This window comes from Cyanistes caeruleus, chromosome 4 (genome assembly GCF_971803275.1).
Source record: "Cyanistes caeruleus chromosome 4, bCyaCae1.hap1.1, whole genome shotgun sequence".
Taxonomy (NCBI): domain Eukaryota; kingdom Metazoa; phylum Chordata; class Aves; order Passeriformes; family Paridae; genus Cyanistes; species Cyanistes caeruleus.
In genome coordinates, this window is record NC_141704.1 from 15,010,577 (window position 1) to 15,034,225 (window position 23,649).

Here is a 23,649-nt window from a genome sequence, read left to right on the forward strand (position 1 = left end):
AGACAATGGGCCAGGCAGATGTGTGGGGAGGCTGGTCTGTATTTCCACAGACACACTAACAGGTTAACACTTTCAGCTAAATGTGATTGCAGCTATTACCTCTTGTGCAAAAAGAAGGCTTCTTGTCCTCACAGACTTTGCTTTGTCTAACTCCTAGCAGGGGTTGCATTTTTGACAGTCAGCAACTGTTCAGATGTGATTTTTAGATTTAGATATTAATAAGTATATATATAATAATATTAATAATTAATTATTATAATTAGTTAGATTTTTTTAGACCCCTTCTGTTGTCCATCACAGTGCTTTTATGTTTCATGGGACTCTTGGAGGAGAACCATGCAACTTCCTGCAGACATGATATAATTTTCTGCTTTCTCCTGTTTTATTCCTTCTATTAGCTTTAAACCAGCAGGAGAGAAGGTAGGAGAAATATGACATTTTCTTTTATTGTATCCAAGGGTTTAAAGAATGGCTGACATAACTTTTTTTCATTTAAATAATTGCTGTTTGCCAACACCAAACGAGCAAACACATAAAATAGCACAACAGTCTACCACAGTGTGCTGGGGAGCACAAGGACTCTGGAAGCTGCTTGGGAGTGAAGGCAGAGAGTAGTGCCAGGGGAAAACCTGTCCATACTTTCCTTCAGATGGAGATGACATAATGATGCTCAGAAAAAAAGAGAGCCATTACCAGCCTTTTTATGCCACGGTTAATGCTATATTTAGCACACAGTGATGCTGGCATGTGGAGGTCTAGGGGAAGGGGAGCAGTGCTGGTGGCACAGCATGGGGAGCTGCGCTGGTGGCAGCCCCCAGGGAGCTGAGCCATGGAAGGGTGCAGAGCAGGGCACTGCTATGGCAATGTCATGCAGAGGTAGAGTGCATGACAGTTGCCTGAAGGAATGCATGAGTCATAAAGCAGTTTCTCCTCAACATGTAAAGACATGGTGGGGCAGAGGCCTTGTTCCTAGGGTTGTCATTTGCACCACCCCAGTGACCCTCCTGGTCAGGGAGGGGACTTGCTGAGCTGAAGGAATACGTTAATGCCATGGTAACACTAAGTGTTCTCATGACAGGGAATGGCCATGCTATAATGTGGGTACCACAAATGTACAAATCCTCATGTCCTCTGAACAGACATCCAGGGGAGAGCTCAATGACTTAGGACAGATATTTTAACTTTTCCCAAAGCATTTCCCCTCTGGCATAGTTTGAGTTTTTCATAAACCTATGGTCTGCTCAGAGCAGTGACCCTTCCTGTCTTGACACAGAGCAGAGCTCTGTGTGACAGCTCTCCTTTTGGCAGGAATATAGCTCCAGAGCCTATACCTATTCTTACACAGCAACTGCTTCTTGCAGAAAGGCCTCTATTTGTCAGGGACTGGATCTGATTCTCAGGGATGTTTTGCATGCATAACCCTTCTAGCAGAAAATAATTTTATGCAGTACTGCATGTAGGTGGAGATGATGGAAAGGAGGGAGGGAATGGTTCCCGCTGGCAAAAAAACAAATCAAGAGTTATATACAAATTCTTACTTTTCCTGCTTGTAAGAAAGGACATATAGACCTTTTAAAAAATACACAGACCATTTAGTACCTGTGTGTGACTTCGGATTTGCCTAGGAAAATTTAGGATAGTTTGTGCCCTCGTTTTGCATGGAGAGGCAAGGGAGTGCCTTAAGCATCCCCTTGAGCCGCTGTCCTTTCAGCCTTGTGGGGAGAGCCCACCAGTGTGATGGGAGCAGTGGTGCCCTCCTAGGTCCTCCCAGCAGCAGGGACTTGTCCCCTGGCAGGGGTGCTGGTGGCACAGGTGGCAGGCCACTCACCAGAGCGCTCCCCTCATGGGGGTAGAGCTGCTCCCCACCAACACAACTCATCTCCCATTTCTCTGATTTACCAGTCAATTTGATCAACCATTTAATTTTGTCAAAATCATTGACAGAAGAACATTAAAAGGAGAGTTATGCCACTTCTATGCTCTATGGCTTGGGCTCATTTATTTTAATTAGCTGTAACAAATTCATGGTTAAACAAGGCTCGAGAGGGTGCTATCTAAATGAGCTACTCATGGCATACACAGGACCATTAACAAAACACTTCTCCACAGCTTGACTATGTTCTCCCCCATCTAACTTGCAGCTCATTATAGCTCTAGAGATGGGAAACAGAATGTAGCACCTAATTAAAATGTGAGCCTGTGTCCACAGATGATTCAATAGAAATAAATGCATTAAGCTGGTGAGAGAAGCAGGAGTCATCACAATAAAAACATCTTGTTCAAGCAGAGGCTGGAGAAAGCTATACCTCTATTTTAGGCACCTGCATGAAGTTAGGTATATTCGGATCCTGATGCAGCAAAACATTAAAAAAAAGCTGATAAAATGTCTGTTGTTCTCATTAAGTATTCTGAACTCCACTGTGTAATAACAATTTTTAGCCTTTTCTCATTGGTTGTCATAGAAATAGGATAAGCAATCACTTATTTTGATAATAGATTTATAGTCTGTCTTCTTTGTTTTTGTTGCTCTTTTCAAAAATTATATTAATGCATTTTTTTTGCATAAGTAGGTAAGATATCTTCAATCATTGCAAGATGAATTTAATATGTTAGGTTAAGCACGTTAGACACATGCATAGAATTTAATGGATTTTTAATACTGTTATCCTCCAAAATACATAAAAAGTATAAATAGCCAGACATGAACTTAAAATGATACTCCAAAGAGTAGCAAACTAATCCTGTCTCCCTCTGTTTGTCACAGGTGGGACAGTCCCCTGGTTGATCTGTTTTTCTCCAACCAATTCCTTCAGATCACCACCACTGTGCCATCCACTTCTGTGTATGGGTTTGGTGAACATGAGCACCCGACCTTCAAGCACAACATGGACTTTGTTACCTATGGCATGTTCTCCAGGGACCAGTCACCAACGGTAATTCACTCTATGCAACACTTTGTCCTACCTTGTGTCACCAAAAAGAGGTGACAAACATGTAATGTCACAAATTTTACAGGTATCATCAGTCTTAATTAAAAACAAAGCCATGAATTGCTTTAAGGGAACTTTGAAACCTTTTATCAGAACCTTTTCTCACAGTGCAGTTTTCAGAAAAAAGTACATTGTGTGCCAAGATGCTGGTTCAGGAGAGCTTTGCATTTCATGCTCGGATCAATCCATGTTCATCCAAACAAGCTAGACTCCAACAGGACTCACTAGATATTTGGCTGAACTGGAGTCAATGGTTGATGAGTCTGTTTTAACTAGAAAAGTGATTCTTACTCATGCTATTTTGAAGGGTTTAGCACAATATCAAAGGTTTAACTGGGAAAGACTAAAAAATTACATTGTGGCAAAGCATAAAAGAAATAACTCTTTTCTGTCAATTTGACTTCACACCAATTTAGATGGAAAAAGTCCCCAACCTTTCAAAATAAGTCTCTAAAAATTAATGAATTTATTTCCTTGTCTGTGCATATGTATCTACCTGACAAAAGCTATGAAAAGTAGCAAAGTCATGTGTTGTTTATGTTTCAGTCATTTGCCAACCTCTATGGAGTTCACCCTTTCTATATGTGCGTAGAACCAGACTCCAATGCCCATGGTGTTCTCCTTCTGAACTCTAATGCACAAGGTAAAAAGATACATGGATTCCCTATATAGACTGCATATAGAATTAAGATAGATGAGTAAGTATAAAATACTGTTTTACTGATTGCTTTTTCAATCTGATACAAATATGAGTGACTGTGCCCTAACTAAGCTTCCAGGACTGATAGAGTATTGGAACATTTTTCAACGGGATTTCAATAGAATGAATTTTTAACAAGGAATTTGGGCATTTTTAGGCATTTTTCAGGGAAAATATATTCTTAACTTTTGTTATGGAAATAGATGAAAATAGAGGGAAAGAAAATGGTGGAAGAAATTTCCTCTGAGATTGGCATAACAAATCAAATCAATTTAGGTTATTCCTATATTTTGTCTTTGGAGAATAGTTTTGTATGTTGCCATGGTCACCTTACTGCATGAATCTAGTGCTATAATTTCAGAAAAGAGGAATCTTCACTTAGTCTGTAAAATCAGTTTCCCCTGGCAGACAATGGCTTTCAGTAAGATTAAAATAGTATAGAGGAACCCTAAACACAAACTTGTTGATCCTTCTTATATATATGAAACTGAGACAAATGGATCTATGCAATCTACTCTGTGTGGGTTTCTGTGATTCATTGCTGCACCATGCCAGTCTGGAGCAGACATTACAGAAACACTGGGCAATGGCCTGCCTGCCTTCAGGCCCTGTTTGCTCAAGCAGTCATTCCCACAAGGCGCACAGAAGAGCCCAGTGTGCTCACACCTAGGACAGCCAGGACAGAACAGAGTATTTCAGTTGGAAGGGACATAAAAAATACTTGTAGTACAACTGCCTGAAGTCTTCAAGGCTGACCAGAGGCTAATTATGTTGTTAAGGCATTGTCCAAACGCCTCTTAAACACTGACAGGCTCAGGGCATCAACAACATCTCTAGGAAGGCTGTTCCAGCATTTGCCCACCCTCAGTAAAGAAATGCCTCTGAATGTTGAGTCTCAACCTCTCCTGGTGCATTCTTGATCTATTCCCATGTATAGTGCAGAGCTGGTTTATACTGAGGACCCTTTTTTCCCCCTTTTAGATGTTACTCTGTCTCCAAACCCATCTTTAATTTTCCGCACTGTTGGAGGGATCCTTGACTTCTATCTCTTCATGGGACCGACTCCTGAAAACGTGGTTCAGCAATACACTGAGGTTAGTAGAAAAGTGCACATGGCACATGCAGCAGTGCCTTGGAACACTGTCCTGTCAATACCTGGTAGTATTGGTGGGTAGTGCAGCCAGAGCTTTGTCCTGATCCATTTGTACAAAGCCACAGCTTCAGATCCATGGGAAAGCTGGCGTATGCTCAAGCATCTGTGAACAGTCTGTCTGAGTGTCACGGGCTGGCTGGGTGTTCAGTGCACATCTCCAGCCTTTGCTGAGATATGTCAGGATGGGATGCAGGAGTGCACTAAAGGGGTGCAATCATTAGAAAGAAATCTGTCTAAGCTTACTCCTCTCCAGACTGTCACAGTTTTATAGACTTTAATGTATGACATGACTGCATTTTGACACTGCAGGCCAAGAAAACAAAGCAGAGCACAAAAGGGAATGTTTGGGAACTTTACATGTGCTGGATTTCAGAGATATTGAATGGACTTAAAAGTCTTCAAGCCTTTATTTGCCAGTGGAATCACTTGCTGATTTTGGAGCCATCAGGCTTTTTTTTCCTAATGGAAACCTATATAATTGCATTGGGGAGCACAGATGTATAATACTGCATTTACTGCTGTCTCACAGAGTGTGAGACACTCTTTGCTATCCAATTACCCAATGTTTTCCAGAGAATTGAGAGTACACATGCAAAAGGCTGTTTTGGAAGTGTACATGCAATTCTTATGTAGTGAGGACTGTACAGAAAAAAGTAGCAGATAACATGTTTTTGCTGGTCACCAAATGATGCTTCAACCAAGCCCTTCCACAGAAAATTGCCACCTTAGACCCAAGCTGTGTGCGTAAAAAAATCAGTGTCAAACCTAAAGAGTGTGGAGCAAAGCTACAGTGAGCATGTTTCTGTGGGAAGGGAAATCAGTGTGCAGACCCTGAGGATTAGGCTGCAACTGGAAGGCTGAACAGGGTAGGGCATCCCAGAGCCAGGCACTCAGAGCTCACAGAGAGATATGCATGTGCTCTGCCTTTCCCCGTGCCATCACTCAAAGGGGCCTGAGTTCTCATCTCTAGCAAACATTTTATCTTTCTTGGGTTTTTAAAGCCTCCATATATCCTATGCTTGCCTTCTTTTAAAGTGCATGTACAGGAACAGAAACATTGTGGTTTAGAGTGAGGGAAAAAGAGTATTTAGCCCAGAAGGAAGGTATTTCTGGGTTCTGGTGAAGGAAGGGATAAGGCTTGCTCAAGCTTCTGTTTTGGGAAGGCTTCTCTGGGGTAGTGGGTTCTGCTAGACCTTCCTTTTCCAAGGAGAGGTTCAGGTGCTACCTCCCAGAGAGGTGAGAGGCTGATGTTGCTCCTCCATGTCCTGGAGCAGAGCAACTGCTCTGTTGCTTGGAGGTTTCCAGCTCCCTCTGCACATCATCCCCACCAGTTGTCTGTCATGGTTTAACCCCAGCTGGCAACTCAGCCCCACACAGCCACTCACACCCCCACAGTGGGATGGGGGAGAGAATCCAAAGGGTAAAAAAGTGAGAAAATTCGTGGGTTGAGATTAAGACAGTTTAATGGGTAAAGCAAAACTGTGCACGCAGCAAGGCAAAACAAGGAATTCATTCACCAGTTCCCAGGAGCAGGAGGACGTTTAGCCACCCCCAGGAATCGGGGGAATGGCTGAACATGTGACTGTTACTGGGGAAGACAAATGCCATTACTCCAAATATCCTGCTCTCCCTTTCTCTTCCCCCAGATTTATGTGTCAAGTATGAAGCCATTTGATAGGGAATATCGCTTGGGTCAGCTGGGCTCAGCTGTCCTGAGTCCCCTCCCAACTCCTTGTGTAACCCCAGCCTTCTCACTGGTGGTGTGGAGTAAGGGAGAGAGAAGGCCTTGACTCTGGGTAAGCACTGCCCAGCAAAATCAAATATATCCCTGAATTATCATCACTATTTTCAGCACAAATCCAAAATACAGCCCACACCAGTTACTATAAAGAAAATTAACTATATCCCAGCCCAAACCAGTGCACACCATCTCTGATGCCATTTCCACAGAGCAGCAAGCAAACTGGGCTTTTAATTTACACATGGGTAATAAAACCAGGGAGAGTAAAAGGATGGGGGGAAAAGTAAAGCAGCTCTTCCCCAGGCTGGATCTTTGATCCCAATTTCAGGGGAGTTAGTGCAGCAGTATGATGGAAATTAGAGCCACGCCTGTTCCTTTTCAAAGTCTTTTACTGGTGTTTGAAGCCAGCATTTCTGTGGCTTAGCAGGTGGTCAGCATCTGAAAATAAAATGAGAGAGTTCTCACTCCGCAGCTGATGGGTAGTGGCAGCTCAGCTTTCCACCCCTATCTCTGGAAATGGAGCTGGAGCAAAGAAAACAAGGTAAAGGAGAGCAGTGGGAATTTCCTAACGAGACATGTCACATACCAGGATAAAATTCTGTTCTGTATTCTTTGAGCTTGCACTCAACTCTCTAGGGAATCTTAAAGAATGCACGTTAGTAATTTCAATGTGAAATAATAACTTCTTCAGTAAACATCCTGAAATTTCAAGGTCAAAAATGTTACAATTACCATATTATTAGTCTCTAGGGTAATAATCTGGCTTTTATGTACAAGATCTGTGGGAAGGTGAAGGAGACAGAAAATACTTTATTTTTCAATTGTTTTTCTGTCACTCAGAGAGGATTTTCCCTGTGTAGTCACTGTCATGCTGTAAGGGAAAGAGAAGGGGTAGAAAGGAGACGTGTGACTGATATCTTCAAGGCACTCTGCTCAGCAGCATGGCTCGGCTCTCTCAGCTGTTTGCATGATTTCCTCGGGGAATAGGTGTTTTGGGAGCTCCTGGCTGCAGGGGTCCCAGGTTGCACTGCTGCAGAGATTCTCAGTGGCATAGCACCTGCCTCACTCTTGAGCAAGCATCTGCCCCAGTCACTGCTTTTTGCAGGGACAACTCATTTCACCTCTCCAGGATGGCCTCACTGATGTGGCAGGGTGGCCAGGTGCCAGCAGGTGCACAGCTGGTGAGAACAAGGGAGCTGTTTCCAGAGCAAAGTGCTTTACACCTTTCTCAAATGTTTTGTGCCCTTGCCTTCAGTGCCACTTCAACATCTGAGCCACCTCTCTGCCCCTGCTATGCTTGTTTCTGCGAGAGGCTTAGGAACTTAGTTCTGCTCTGTGCTTTCATGTGGTTCCCTCCAAACCAGTGAGTTAGGACAGCTTTGTAACAGAGCTCTTTATTTGCTACTGGAGTATGCAGGATTTCCCCACACACCTCTCCAGATTGTCACCAGCACCCAGGGCAGACCACGGAGTCTTGGCCAGAGCTGCTGGGTCCAGGCTATGCCAAGGGCAGGGCTGTGTGGTGATCAGGGTTGATTACAGCTGCCCTGCCAGAGCCACCAGCCTCTCTGCATCCTTGGAGTGAGGACAGGTAGCAGCAAATACTGTGGTGGCCCTGGATGGCAGCCTGGACAAGGATAATATGCTTTAAATGGGCAACAAGAGTGAGGCAAGGTGTGAGAAGGGAGCAGAGGGTAAATGCTGGTACCCCTGTCCCTCTACTGTGCGCTGCACGGAGCAGAGGTGAGCTGTAGGACGCATCCTGCCAGTGGCACCGGAGTGCTGCAGCAGTGGCAGAAGCTATAGGGCGTGTGCTGGGCATGGTCCCGTGGGAAGGAGGAGCCTCCAGCCCCATTCTTCTGCTCCCTCCTGTCCCTGAGCCCAGCTGTGTGGGGCATTACTCCTACCACATCTGAGACATCTCAGATTGTCCTGTGGAGCTCGCTATATATGACAGTGATCACATTCTTTGCTTACTGCAGAAGAGGCCTGGTATGCAGAACAGTTATGTAACACAAATCTCACTTTTAAGGCAAACAAGCTTGCAGGAGGGTGAGAAAAAACAGTAACAAGCTAAAGAGTTCAGGCACTGACCTGAGCCTGGCTGAGGCTCTGCAGTCACACCTAATACCAGGCCAACATTGCCAAGACCCCTGGTGGCCTTTCAGAACAGACCAACAGTGCATAGCAGTAGTGTGTGAGCTCCATAACAAGACATTCAGAAATGTTAGGGTTCAGCAAACAGGTATTTAATAGCTCTTGGGTAAAGACCATGAATTTGTTATTTTATCACAAATTACCCAGTAAGAAGCTGTAAGTGAGCATATTGTAAGTCTCCTAATTCTGTTTGGAGAGAAAATTGGAGGTTTGCTTCCTCCTTACAGAAATGTGGGCTAGTTACAGGTGTAAGGGACTTCAGAGGTCTCTAGTCCACTCTTCTATTGGAGAAGTAACATGGGGAACATGCTTGTACATAGATTTTCTTACAAATGATTCAGTGAGAGTCTCACAGCTGAATTCCTCAAGGAGGAATAAACAGCTGATTGTTTTGTGCAGCAAAAAACAAGATTTGAAGACCTTAGCATTGGAAATCCTTAAATTTCTTCTATTCCTGAGGTTCTGAGCAATTTCTTTATGGTTCAGCAGCTGCAGGGCCTTTCTTTTTGCTCTCCTAAATCAAAGCTTAGCTTCTGTTAACAAACTTTGAGTGAAGGTTACCCTCTAACTGACTAGATGCCCACATCACTCAGCTGCTTGCCTTAGTCATAGCAGATGATCTGGATACAGATACGTGGGTCGTAAGAGCACCTGTGGAATTTAGCCATTGTATAACTATACAGAAACAATTAAACCCAGTGCATTAGCACACTTGAGTTTTATAGTTTCCTCCTGTAACTCCTTTTTGAAGAAAGGGATTTGAAATAAATATCAAGTTTCAGAAATCATTTTGTGTGGCTAATTAGGGTGTACAATTGGCAATATATATTGCTGGACATCTCAGCTCCTCTGTGAGCATAGGAAAGAGTACTTCTCTCTAGCCTCTGTGATATATAGGCAGAGCTCTGCAGTTGTCTCTTTCTCATCAAAGTCTTTGGTCGTAGTATTAACTGAATAGGATCCTGATTTACTCTATAGAATTTATAACCTAGTTCATGTCATTGATGCTCATATTAATAACATTATGTGTTCAATAATCCAACACAGGGAAAATAAATACAGATCACCTGCTCCCTAGGCACAGATTTTGTATGTTAGATATACTTGTTTCCAACAAGTATGAACTCCATTCTTACCACAAAATGTTTCCAGGGTACCTCCTTGATACATCAGCTCTCAGGTGGCTCTGAAATAAGTGAAAAAAATATACATAATACCAAGTTATGTAAACACTGAAAAACTAACAGTGAATTTATTAAACACCAGGGGTTATTTGAGAAGCAAGTGAAGAAAGAATTCTGGAACAGAAAATAGGAATTTATTTTTTTTTTTTACTATTTCTGCGCTACCATATCTTTGTGCTTTTTTTTTTTCCACCCCTCATTTTGGATACCGCATATGTTTGCTGTTTCTGTGGTTTCCTCCCTTAGTTCCCCTGCCATACCACATCTACCTTTTCTGATTCAATGAGAGTCAATTTTGTCAAGCACGCTTTCTCTGGCTGCTGCACTTTCTGATCATTTGTATGCAGAATGCAATCTATATGAATTAACTAGATCCTAAATATATATCAAATCCAACTTGAGTTTTCAGGTTTGCAAAATTACATTCCTGCCTCTGCTGATCCATCTGTGAGTGGGTACCATATGTCAGTTACTTTATCAGGAAGCTTCAGGGGGATCCATTAGAGAGAGTCCACAGCATAATTAGAAAAAAGAACATTTGTTTTCCCAGCTGGCCTGTTTTCATCCTTCCTCTTCAAATGTTCTGCTGGTTTCAATTAAGCTCACCATAGATGCACCAGCCAGGTGAACCTGGAGAACTAATTGCTTTAAGAACTTAATATCATCCTTGCAAGGTAGATATTTTGCTCCTGGTTCAGCTGTAAACCCCAAACTCCTCAAGGGGTGCTGTCACAAAATTTTGTCTGGCTCTGTGGTCCACAGTGACACAACACTATCCCATAAGGGTGAGCAGGTGAACCTCAGCAAACCCCAGTGCTGGGGACATGCCCTTTTGGAAGGGCTCTGACTGAGAGAGTGGCCACAGCTCCACCTCCAGCCCCACATGTCAGCGTGTCATAGCTGACAGGACATGGGGGAAGAAGCCAATCCCCATCCAGCTCTTGAAATGAATTGTATTGGCAACGTCCCAGACTGACTGTCCTCGCCAGGCGGGAGTGACCTGGGGTACCACAGGACCCAGAGCAGAGCTGCTCAGCACTTCCAGCTGCCTCTGCCCAGGCTGGTCACCCCTTTTCCATTTCCCATCCTGCTTGGGAAAAGGCAGCAGATGCCATGCAGACATCCTGCCAGGGCACAGGGCTCTGCATTTAGCTGCAGGATTAATATTTATCAGCTGGTTTTCCCTATTTCTCTTGTCCAAGATGAGAAGCCTGTGCACAAAGCATTTTATTTCATTAGGGAGTTCTTTGTTTTGGTCTGTTTTTTTAACCTTGTTTGTAGAGGTCATTCTCTGTTTACAGTAGAGAAAGCAAGGGCAAAATGTGCATCTGCTTTAGGAGCACAAAATGGCGGGTTCACAAAGCTCATCCTGAAGCCTTTGCTGGTCTAAAACAAGTTCTGCTGCCTCCTCAGATCAATTTATCCTTAACATGGTGAGTGTGGATGTGACAGAGAAGACTTCTTGTCCTGAGGCTTGGCACGCTCTGTTGGACAGCTTGGTGCTGGCTCACAAGGTGTCTGGGATTGTCCTGAGCCATCACACCCCGTTCAGCTCTCCACAGAAAACCCCAGCAGAGCTTGGAAGGTGGTCTGGGTGACCAGGTGTACCCACACATGCTGGAAAAACACTGATGACATGTGCAAGGAGATGGGATAGCACCAGGGTAGTTATGGCATGTGTCTGCCCATCAGCCTCCCTCTACATGGTAGGGGACCACCTTTGTCTGCTCAGGGCCTGCCCTGGCAAGGGCACAGCAGCATGCAGTGGAGGCTGAGTGCCTCTGTGGCAGAAACTTGCTGCTGAGGGCTGTTACCGCTTCTTCTAAAAGACCCCAGCCTCCAGCTGAATTGGAGGAGAAGTAGGTGTGGAGGAGGATCAGGAAAGTTAAGTTTGGTGGGATAGGACAAGTGGCAGATCTATGGGACAACTGTGCTTATCAGGTGGAGCGTCCCTCCTGGAGACACCCAAAGCATTTCCCTCACCAGTGGTTATGGCCTCCTTATGTTTTTGCTTATGTGAAACAGCAGCATCCCAACAAAGTGAAAGTACACTGTAGCCAAATATGTAATGTTTGACTGTGTGTTCCTAAGCCTTTCTTGTTTGGAAGCAATTTACTCAGTGTGTTTCCCAGCTCAGTGGCATTAAAAACCTCCTCATCTTTTCTCTGCCTCTCTCCCACATGTGGTTTTCTGTCTGATGCACTTTGTACCTCCGTGTACTGATGCTCTAGCATGTGATGTGATGATTTTAGAGCAATTTCAAGTTCAGCCTTGCTTTCCCAGGTCAGACTCTTCCTAGAGAAAATCCCATAGGAAGGTGTGCCTTCATGCAATGCATCTCCAGAGAGCTTAGCAATGCAATAGATACAGACTGCCAGAAGTTCTTTGTTTTATTTATTTCAAGTAGATGGGGTTTAGCTGCCAATATGCAAGTTTTGTTGTTTTTCACTTAGCATAATTACCATCTACATAACTATGGAGATCCACAAGGAAATAAGGGAGGAACCATTATTTAGCTAAAGGGGGACAATAGCTGCTGATTAATAAGTCATGGGTGCTTGCTTGCTACTAGATTTTCATGTATTGCCTGCAAAGGTGTTAGAAATACAAATCAAAGGTTAGTTTCATTGGATTTAACTGAAGTTAGGATTTCAGGAGATGTCCCCCAGAAAACACTGTGTGTACTAATGAGACAAAGCCAAATTTCAGCTTATTTGTAGAACAGACACATTGTGATTGCCCACTGCTCATCACAGGTTACCACAGCAGCACTCACTGGGGGAAGCAGAGCAGGATGCCTTGCTTCGCTGTGCTCTCAATTGAGTTTCCTCATGCCATTTACAGATGGATTACATTCAGACAGTGGAAATCAAATATTTATAAAATCATATTTAACTCATTACCTTGTGTTACAGTTGAGAATTTCAGGACCAAACAGTAACTCCGGCCTTGAAGAACGGTTGTCAGTGCCTGGCAACACAAGGCTGTGGGTCAGCAATAACAGTAGTCAGCCATAAGTAACTGAGTTTCATCAGGTTGATCTGTAAATATGATTAAAACTTCAGAGAGCTCAAATAAACATCAGTGTCTTGGTAAGTTAGTTAAGCTGGGTGTGGCAAGAGAAGTTTGCAAAGCTTATGTTGCTGTGTGTCGTTGGAGATTTGCCTTCTGTTGACCAAGGGGTTTGTGGACTTTTCATGGATCAGGTGGCATGAGGATCCACGCTGGATTTCTGCTGGCATGATTTCTGCATGTGCTGTAAGTGAGGTGCATGCTGCTGTGCAGAGGCTGAGGCTACATTTAACATCAGCCTGGCTTTTATACAACGTGCGGATGAGGTGTTCTTAGAAGGGATGCTCAGTGTTGGTGTTGGAGTCTCTGTGAAGGGCAAGGATCCACCAGGAGAAATGCCAGGCATGCTGGGATGAGAGCCACTTGGAGAAAGGAATGGGTATTTAATTGGGGTGTGATACCTGTGCCCTGGTCATTATGCCTTACATGATCTGGAAGCCTCTCCTGGTGTTTGAGAATAACTTCTTTTCTTCTCACCCCTTGTGCTTGTGTTTTCCTGATTGCTGCTGCAGGCCATTGGACGCCCACACATGCCAGCCTACTGGTCTCTGGGATTCCAGCTCTCCCGCTGGGGCTATGGCAGCCTTGATGTCTTAAAGGAAACCGTCGATCGCATGAAGCACTATGACATCCCATATGTAAGTCTGAATTTGTCACTGTGTGTGCTAATCTTACACTCTGAAGTGAGGTGAATACAATTACAATGGAGAAAAAATAATAATATTTTTAAATATAAGTGGCTGTATAGTAGGCAATTCTGGTGTGGATTTGCTGTTATGCAGTATGAGATAATAGCATTTTAAAAACAAATAATGAAGAACAAACTTCTAATGCAGATCACTGCAAAATAATTGCTAAAGTAGGGCTCCTATGTACTCTTGTAGTCCACTACTAGGATTACAACTACAGTCTCTTAGGTTTCATTACATGTATTATTTGCGTTTTAGAATTACAGTTGCATACATTCTGATTTCAGTATCAAATACTTAAGTCATAGAATAGTTGGAGTTCAAAGAGACCATTAAAAACCATCTAATCCAACCCCTCTAGAATGAGCAGGAACATCTTCAACTAATTCAGGTTGCTCAGAGTCCCATCCAACTTAATCTTGGATGTTTCTAGGGATGAGGCATTCACCATCTACCTGTGCAACCACCTCATTGTAAGAAGTTCCTTCCTTATACCTAGTCTGAATCTACCCTCCTTTAGTTTACAAGCATCACCCCTTCTCCTGTTGCTACAGACCCTACAAAAAAAGTCTGACTTCAACTTTCTTATAAGTCCCCTCAAGGTATTTAAAGGCTTCAGTAAGTTTTCCCTGGAGCTTTCTCTTCCTCAGGCTGAACAGCCCTACCTGTCTCATACTGTCCTCATAGCAGAAGTGCTCCTGCCCCTCTGATCATTTTTGTGGCTCTCTTCTAGACTTGCTCCAACAGATCCATTTCTTCCCTGTGTGAGAGCTCCAGAGCTGGATGAAGTATTAATGTAATTTTTTACTTTAAAAATGTTTAGGATGTCCAACATTTTGATATTGACTACATGGAACGTCGCCTGGACTTCACCTATGATAAAGTGAATTTTGCTGGTCTGCCTGAGTTCATGAAGGAGATGAAGAAGAACGGAAAGCACAATGTTGTGATTCTGGTAAATTAATGATGTTGCTAAATTTCTTCATTTATAAGTACTATTCACAGCATAGTCTTCATAGCAGTACCTAGGTGCTAACACATGTATGTTATGTAGCAGATTTTCCATTTTCTCATTTGTTGAGAAGAGCTGAAGAACAATTTTTCACAGATTTAATTTTAAAAAGTGTTGTCTTTATTTGATATCTCCATACCAGAGTATCATCTCTATACCAAAACTTTAATTCTCTGTCACTTTTTCTCCACTGAGTTACAAGAAATTTTGCCTCTGAGTTGACATAGGATTGCTTTAATGCAAGTCTTTCCCTGAAATGAACAAATTAATTTAATACACATACAAAAATAGCTGAATAGTGGAAAAAATCTATACCAAATCACTCTGGAAGCTACAACAACAATTCATGTTTCCTTGTACTTACTTTTTATCTAAGTTAATGTGGGAGGTAATTACTTGTATGCAAATTTGTGGAAAATGTATGTTGAACTTTAAACCAAAATTGGCATATGGCCAAATGAATTAATTTGGATAAAAGTGAAAATTGGAGTTTTCCATCTTCCCCAGTGGATTTTTCCAACAAAATTTGCATTTTCTCTCCAGTACTTCCCCGTACATGTCCTTGTGCCAAAATGACTCTCACAATAGCTAAGTGAGCTCCAATGGTGGCAAGGAAACTGGAGGCCAATTTAATCAAAATTTAAGTAAAGATGAAAATAAATTAAGAAATTAAATAAAATCCATTGATAAATTCACAAGATCTTGCTCTCCAGGGTCCCCCAGCAGCTTAGCAGTAGGAGGGCTGCACTTCCCAGAGCAGGCTGCACCTTGTTCTCCTGAACCACTGGGGACAAGAAAGAAGAAAAGGATTTTAAATTGCAGCAGGACAGATTGAAGGCAAACATTAGGGTAAAGCTGCCTGTCTGCAAGGTGAGCTGAGCAACAGCTGCTGGGGCCAGGGTCCCTCCCCAGGTGGGTGCTGTGAACAGACCCAACAGATGCATCAGGTGTGGCTCGGGCTGAGCTGACCCACAGCCACAGGGTAAGGAGGAGACAACCCCATGGAGTTCCTCTCAGGACTTTTTGCTGTAACTGTAGTTTTGTAATCTGTTTTCCTACCTAAAAGGTGAGTTTATATCTTTCATTTGGGTACTACTGTCCTTACCTCCAGCTGCCAGTCTTGCACCCTTCTATTTTCTTTCTTGATAGACTGATTCAAGTAAGTGCATGCTCCCTCAGCCTTTGCTAGGCTAAACAAACACATTTACCTGCATTGTACTGATGGCTCGTGCTTCTAAGCTGACCAGGATTCAGTTAATCCAACTGAATCATGATGGACAGGTCACTAATATTTAGACCCTAAGTCGATCCAGTCTTTTTAAAACAAGGGCCATGTTCCTCTTCTTGTCCTGGGGGTCCTGTCAAAGGCTTGTGGTGAGAGAGACTGAACAGCCAAGTCCTGAATTGTGGTACAGTTGCTCTTTCACTTGTGCTGGTGTATCTGGAGTCAAGCAAGAATACTGCAGTTTCCTCATCTAAAAATCACATTATCTTGTTAAATAGATAGATTAGGGCAGAAGTGCCTCCCTCCTTCCTCATATTTTCCTCACAGTTTGTTGTGAAGTTTAAAATATGACTGAGGATGATGGACTAGTCAGCACCACAGAGAGCTGTATCAGTGTTTTCTTTTTAATTGGGAGTTTTCTGATAGTTTCATTAAAATTACCTTTTATTATTTGCCTAATCTTTGCTTTGGTTTCCGTTGACTACTAGGAATCGCAAACAAAACCCCGCAGCCCAAGTGATCAGTTACATATTGATAATGGAAACAGCAGTCTATACAGTGAATGCTGCTTGCTAGCAGTTTGTCTCTAAAGATACCTTCCCCTGAAGGTTCCATTCTGAGAAGCTTGGAGGTGCAGCGGTGAAATCAGTTTTCATCAGTGAAGGTTCAAGGCACAGCGTTTAAATAGAACAGATTACTAAGTCACTTTGATGGAGAGAAACTTTAAGACAAAAACAGACCCAAATTAACTGGATACATCATTGTAAATAACTAAGCAGTAGTGAGCACATGAGCTGTCAGGACTGATTGCTCTTTCTAACTGCTAGGCAGTTTGGGCTCTCCATAAGCTCAATGCCACTCTAAAAATGATCTAATCTTTTAGAGCTGTAACATTAAATAGAATGATATTTATTGGTTTATCTCAAAATAGTTTGCAAAACATTAATATAGGAGCAAAATAGGAGTTTGGGGTAGCTTTTCCTATGCACTCTTGCCTTTCAGTAAATACATGGTAGTCATCTTTTTTTCATCAATGTTGGGATGTCTCCAGTTGTTTCACACTTGCTACTGGGTATGAAGCTACAGGCAAGCAGTTGTGGTTTATTGGGTAAGCCACATTATCTTCTTCCTTACAAGTGTAATTTCAACAGCATTTTTAAAACCCTTTCAGTTTCTCAGATAGCATATTCTGCAGCAGTGCAGGGAGGTGCTGCTATATAAATCCAGCTGTTAGATGCAAGGAATATAGCAACTCTAAATTCATACAATGAGCTAATGGGAATTCAGATAGGGAGCCTTTCTTTCATCCTTCCACTAACCTGTAACTAAGGCTTGTCTTCTGCTCTAGTTCTTTAGTCAAGCTTGTGAAAAAAGGGCAAAAGCTGAGCCAGTCTGTCCTTCATTGTTTAAAAGTTAATGAGAAGTATAAACTGCATTGGTACTGAAGTTTTCTATTTTCACTTTATTACAGCTTTATTATGACACCTCTGTCAAAATCTGTCTGTTAGCATTCTTTAGTGATGTAAAGTATTCCCCTCAGTTGAGTTGGGAGCTGGAGCAGTGTGAAGGATTTCATTCCTAAGGGACAGGGAACCCAGGCTGGGTGCAATCAAGGCAAGTGTAATCCAGTTGGATACTGAAAGAACAATTTTCTATTTAGATTCCCTTTAGGTAGTCACAGAAATGGGTGAGTTCCCTAAGTATAGCGGGTTGTTGCCTCCCTTACGTTGATTTCAGGGAGTGGGCTCTGACTGCAGCCAGTTAGTGTCATGGAAAACCTCAAGTAAATGGATTTGGGGATTGAGTTCCATCTACCTAATCTCAGAGCATTTTGGTCACAAGCAAAGTGCAGATCCTAGTGGCTGCAAGACACTGGCAACCTGCCTGAGGATGGGATCCTGAACTCAGTCGTGCCACCATCACTGGGTGGCTGGTGCCACACCAGCAGGAGGTCTGCTCCCCAAGCCTGCACCCAGTGCTGAGAGCCCTCTGTGACTATGGTCACGCTGAGAGTAGCATGGCTCCATGACTGGAGCCTCTAAGTGCAGCCCTTCAGCACTTCTCTCTCTTGATCTCTTTCAGAGACCACCTCTGTTTAGGGGAAATTGTGACTGTGCATGTCAGCACCTGGTCATCATCATTGCACTAAATAATTGTGCATGCTTCAGCTGTGTCAGAACAAATATATTCTTTAGAAACAAAGACATTCTGAAGTAACAATGACTAGATTGAAAAATTTTAAACTAATTTACTAAAGAGGATCTTTAATGAAAGACCCTGTATACCATCTATTAAATCATACTAAAAATAGAGACAGCTAGGAGTGACATGAGTGACATGGGTGACTAAATACTTAAAAGTCAAGAGCAACATGCTCATGATTCAAAATAATGCTAGATATCTTTAACATTTTTAAGTCCAGTTGTGTGAGCTGTAGAGGCAAAAATTTCCAGAGATGAGTTTTTATGGATGTGCATCAAAATATATGTTTGGGATGGCGCCACAGGTGGAAGTGCAACAGTCTAGGTATGTGCTGGGTGTTCCCAGGTCTTTAGGCAGTCAGCTGGAGTTAAGGATGCTCAGGACTTCTTCCCCAAAATGTTGATGAAAAGATGAGCGAAGATTTAACAGGCATGAAACTCCTTCCCCACAAACAACCCTTGCATGCATGGAGAGGTTCTGTTTTCTTTAGGGCAATACTAAACCTGAATAATGTATTAGGTTTATGCACTGGAACAGCCTTTCAGCTGAAGGAAACTAAAAGTTTGAATTAGGAGTAGCTAATTAAGCTGACTTCTTCTGGCCTTCAAGTCCCTTGAGAGACATCTTTACCACAATTATAAGACAATTATTGCAGATGGACAGTTTTCTCTTTTGCAAAGTTGGACTGTTGAACAAGATAAAAATGTAATGGACACTTATAGTCCTTATGGAGGTGACACTAATGCTGGATGAAGTTAAACAGAATTTTGCACTTAAAATAGAGATTTAGCTGTACCTTTTGTTGTTGAGTTATGGGAGAATATACTTCTCTCACCAGGGCCGTAGTTATTAGAGGGCTCACAAATAAATCAGGTAATTAATTCAGGTATTTAAATGAAATTTAAAGCAAATCTTTAAAGCAACTTAGAATTTGGGGTCTGATATTTTTTTCTTCTTAAGACATTTATTAGTTAGACTCTATCACATTTTTATTGAAGTTCACTTAAATTATTACACAGGCTATAACTGAGTGGAAGAATTGTTTTGTCAGTTTTTTTCTCCATTGTGTTTCATAACTGAAAGGTTTTGCTTTAAGCAGAACCTGAGGAAGTAACATTTTCTAAGGAGAAAGTTAAGAATTCCTTTCTAAAATGTCTGTAGTCTTTATCTGTTCTAAAAAACACAAAACAGATATAGGCTTCCAATTAGGAATGTATTGCAAAGTGCTCTTACTTCTGTTGGTTGCAGCTGACTGCTGAGCAGAGCTGCAGAGTACCTTTTCATTCACTGGCATCTCAAAGTATTCCTAACTTTATTCCTTTCCAGCATGGTGGGTGGACCTCTATCATCCCCAAGAGCTGATCATGCTTGCTTTGGATCAGCTTGGTGTCTACTGATGGTCATCCTGAGATAGAGAAGGTGTTGATGTCAGTATCACTGGCAGCAGTGGGAGGTGGAGACCACCCCAAGCAGTGGAAGGGGGCAGGAAGGACAAGCTGTGGGGTGTTAAATGCTGTGGTCTTGGTGCCTGGGGAGAACAGAGGTGCAAGGCACCACAGGCAGTTGTGAATTGGGTACTCTACATCAGACTGGCATAATACATCCTTGTCCAACATTGTTTTGGAAGAAGGGATAACAGGGCCCTTTTGAAGTTGGATGTGCCCAACTTCAAGCCCCTTGAAAAGTTTTAGTTATTCCAGCACCGAGCTGTTGATGCCAAGGCATCTGGAATAAGGAGTGCCTTGGAGGAAACCTGGAGGTGCTCAAGTGGGAATGCCCAGCATAGACCCAGCCACAGCAGAGACCTTGGCGGGGCAATAAAATGTAGTACCTCTCTAAAATAATTTGAGTGTAGAAAGTCTCATAAAAAATAAACATGAGGGTATTTAGCAATTTCACATTGCTTCTGCCTTACACAAGAAATACTCATGACATATCCTTAATGACTTTTTCTAAATTATTATGTGCTCTCAACTGTTATTAAATTTTAATGTTGTTTTCTTGCAATATTTTTGCAATCAGTATTAAGAACATAGTCCAAAATTTTCTAAAATATACAAATAGAGAGTAATTGTTACCTCTGGGATTTCAATAAAGGAACTGTGATCGCTGTTTTCAGGACCCTTTCATAACCAAGGATGAGGAGCCAGGCACTTACAGACCTTATGAACTCGGCCAGGAAATGGGAGTATGGGTGAACAACTCTGATGGTGTGACTCCTGCTGTTGGGCAGGTGGGTTTTTTAATTTTGTGAGCATTTTGTCTGGTGCTGCTTCAAAACAATAAAGCAGCAGTGTAATAGAAATGAGAAAATAACTGGGATTTACCTATGTAACCCTTAGGCCTGGCCTCCTGGAGATTCTGTGTTTCCTGACTACACCAACCCCAGGACAGTGGAATGGTGGACCCAGCTGTGTCTGGAGTTTAAGGATGTCCTTGACTACGATGGGATCTGGATTGTATGTCTCATTATATCTGCCCTCCCTTCTTCATAAAAAAGAAAACTAAGATTTTCCACATGTCTTACTCTCTTTATTAAAAGGATATGAATGAACCATCCAATTTCATGAGAGGCCAGTATCCTGGATGTGCAGATAATGAAATCAATAACCCTCCTTATATTCCTAGTAAGTATAATAGTATAATTTTATTGCTATTGATTATTTATTAATATTATAATTTTAAATTCTATTTAATATTATATTTTATTTTATTTTATAATAATATTAATATTATAATTTTATTGTGGTTGGTTGGTTTTCTTGTTTTCTTTTAAACCTGGATAGGCTATATTTTGGGGGGAAAAAAAGTCCATTCTCTCATTTTCCATCTTTCCCTGCCTGTTCTGTATGTTCAGTTACATATTTGTTCAAGACTCCAGCGGTTCTGCTTTGATGGAGTATCAAAAACAAGCACTTTCCTCTATCCAAGGTTCTGCCTCATAACAGGACTAGAAAAATGACCTTTCCTGCCATTCTCTGAGCAACTGGTCCACATCAGAAAAAGAGCAAGATACCTATATACTGTAACTCAGCTACAGACTTGTTATGGAGAGAGTAACCCTTCTGCCTTTCACTGCTAGTCTCAGAGACAGGCAGTCTCTGCCTTCTCACAAACTATGGCAAGGGAGATGGTATCTTCCTGGTCCCTTACTTCAATGTTTCTTTTCTCATAGGAAAGAAATTTTCACTGTATTACTAGAAATGGGCTAAAAATAACTTTTAAAAGGTATAAGCCTGTGGGAGACTTAAAGGAATGGGAAAATCTCTTCCAGTAGCTGAATTAATGATATGCTTATTCTTCCCCAGGAAGCCACAAGTACCTATGATTATTGCCAGTGGTGTGGTAGTTAATCCAGCCAACATTTCCCCAGGAAAGCCCAGCTGCCTGAGCAATGTTAATATGCAGAGGGAAGCTGATACATGAGAGTTGGAGTATTGGAAATGTCCCCTTTTTCTCTTCAGACTTTTGTAGTCTCATGAGAATTTTAAATTTACTTTATTAAATGGCAATTTTTTTATTTATTTTTTTTTTACTTTGAATATAAGAGAAACATAAACATAACAAAAGCACATAAACATAACAAAATACTAGAGACTGTAAATTTCTGAAAGCAGAACTTTTAATGATGATTTTGGTGTTTGCTCTCTTTGTGGGGTAATCACTGCATACTGACCCTGTGGGTCTTGACCAGAGCCCAGGAACTGATGACAGTTTCCACCTTTGCCTTAAATTTATTTTTTGTCAGCCTTCAGGGCTGCAAAAAAGATGTGAGACACTGGGTAAACTGGCTGAAAGAGCAGATCTCCCTTTACATCCCAAATAAAGGACTGAGAGTGAACCCATGCAGTGGCTTCTGAGCTGTGCATCTGAGCTTTGTGAAGATTAGTACTGAAGTCTGAGTAGAAGGGACTCAGACCTGGAGGCCTATATGACATGTAAGGACACTGAGAGATCCTGAAGACAGGTGTGTTTTGAGCCCAGTTTCTCTGACTTGACTCATGCACATATGCCCCTGCTTCTGCTTGTGACTCACAGTGTTAGAATAATGGAATATAATGAATAGAATGGAATCATAGATGTGTTTGTGTTAGAAGGGACTTTCAAAACTATCTTGTTCCAGCCCCTCTACCGTGGACACCAGACCAGGTTTCTCAAAATGCTATCCGTCCTGGCCTTGAACACTTCCAGGTGTGGGGCACCCACAGCTTCTCTGGTAGCCTATTTCAGTGTTTCACCATTCTCACAGGAAAGAATTTCTTCCTTGTGTCTAATATAAACATATTCTCTTTTACCACTACCCTCTGTCCTATCACTCCATGCCCTTTCTGAAAGTCCCTCTCCAGCTTCTTGTAGGTCCCACTTAGGTACCAGAAGGCTGCTCTAAGGTCTTCCCAGAGACTTCCCTGGTATTGATCTCCCTTCTGCAGCTAAGAGCCCTAGGCATTACATCCCAGCATGTAGGGAAGCTATTTTGTATCAGTGTTTAAGGGCTTTCTTTTCTGTTTCACTTTACAGAATAGGTGCACGTTCTTAGGTGTCCAAGCTCTTGATTTACATAGGTATGAGAGGTGACCTAAGCTTTTTTGTCCAGTAAGACATTAGAACCTTCCTGGGGTTAGCAGAGTTTTGGGAGTTCACTGTCATCTTATGTGATTTCATCTATGCAAATCCCAGTCTCAGACTTTTTATCGGTGTAGCTTTCAACCTCCTTACCTAAATTTTATACCATGATTACACATAACCATGGTTTGAACTTCTAAGGCCAGATGTCCTTCAAATCAATTTTCTATAAAACACTTTATACTGAAGATTAATATGCAATTGTAAAATAATCACTGTTACTGAGACAGAATACAGAATACTCAGAATAAGAATGAAGCATGAACCTGTGATTCATGTGGTAGCATTTTCTCTCCTATCTCACCTTAAATTTATGGGGCTAATAATCAAGAACCACCGGGACTTTAAGTGTGACTTTCCTCGGAAACTTAGTGTCTTCTTCAAAGACATATCGGTCAAAGTTACTTGGAAATTGCCTATAAATTAAGTTATTTCTGATGTAGATCACCCACACTGGAGTCTGTGTCTAAAGATCCAAACACAAGGACTGTAGCTGTAGTGGCACAGCAGGGCTGAGGTGCTAATGGGGTTTCAGGTAGATGGAAATTGTGATTATGAACTGCAACCACCCAGGAAGTGCGATTAGACAGAGTGATTGCTTTTTCATGGAGAAATACTTTAAATAGTGCACACACCTAATTAAGCATGAAAAAAAAAAGAATTTTTGAGAATTCACTTTCTATTTCGTTTTGATAGAATTTTATAATATTTGCAACACCATCTTTAAAAATAAATATAATGTTGTCTTGTTTGAAAGACAGGTGTCTGCTAGGGAAAGCAGGAGCCTCCCTTGAAATGAAAAATGTAAACCTCCTCCCTCTGAATTATTTTAATTTTGAAATTAAAGGGGTCTCAGGCAAAGACAACTTAGCAACTTATGGGAAAAAATTTCCAAAGTAAA

The 23,649-nt window shown here is 42.0% G+C and overlaps 1 protein-coding gene and 1 long non-coding RNA gene across 3 annotated transcripts in view; one reads left to right on the plus strand and one right to left on the minus strand.

Moving 5' to 3' along the window:
• The window catches only part of LOC111923018 (sucrase-isomaltase, intestinal-like), a 59,154-nt gene that overhangs the window by 10,947 nt on the left and 24,558 nt on the right, over positions 1-23,649 (plus strand). The window contains exons 5-12 of the mRNA XM_023918632.2: positions 2,765-2,933; positions 3,537-3,633; positions 4,672-4,784; positions 13,510-13,635; positions 14,510-14,641; positions 20,245-20,358; positions 20,468-20,584; positions 20,668-20,752. Of these exons, the coding sequence (XP_023774400.2) occupies positions 2,765-2,933; positions 3,537-3,633; positions 4,672-4,784; positions 13,510-13,635; positions 14,510-14,641; positions 20,245-20,358; positions 20,468-20,584; positions 20,668-20,752 (953 nt within the window). The remainder of the gene's footprint in view (positions 1-2,764; positions 2,934-3,536; positions 3,634-4,671; positions 4,785-13,509; positions 13,636-14,509; positions 14,642-20,244; positions 20,359-20,467; positions 20,585-20,667; positions 20,753-23,649) is intronic.
• On the minus strand, positions 6,939-12,914 carry LOC111923019 (uncharacterized). Of its 2 annotated transcripts, none has more exons than XR_002860876.2 (3): positions 12,829-12,914; positions 9,878-9,927; positions 6,939-7,022 (listed from the first exon to the last, which is right to left on the minus strand). It is a non-coding gene; the product is annotated as an uncharacterized LOC111923019 (long non-coding RNA). The 2 variants fall into 2 exon arrangements; XR_015286145.1 differs by lacking the exon at positions 12,829-12,914 and adding an exon at positions 10,532-10,621.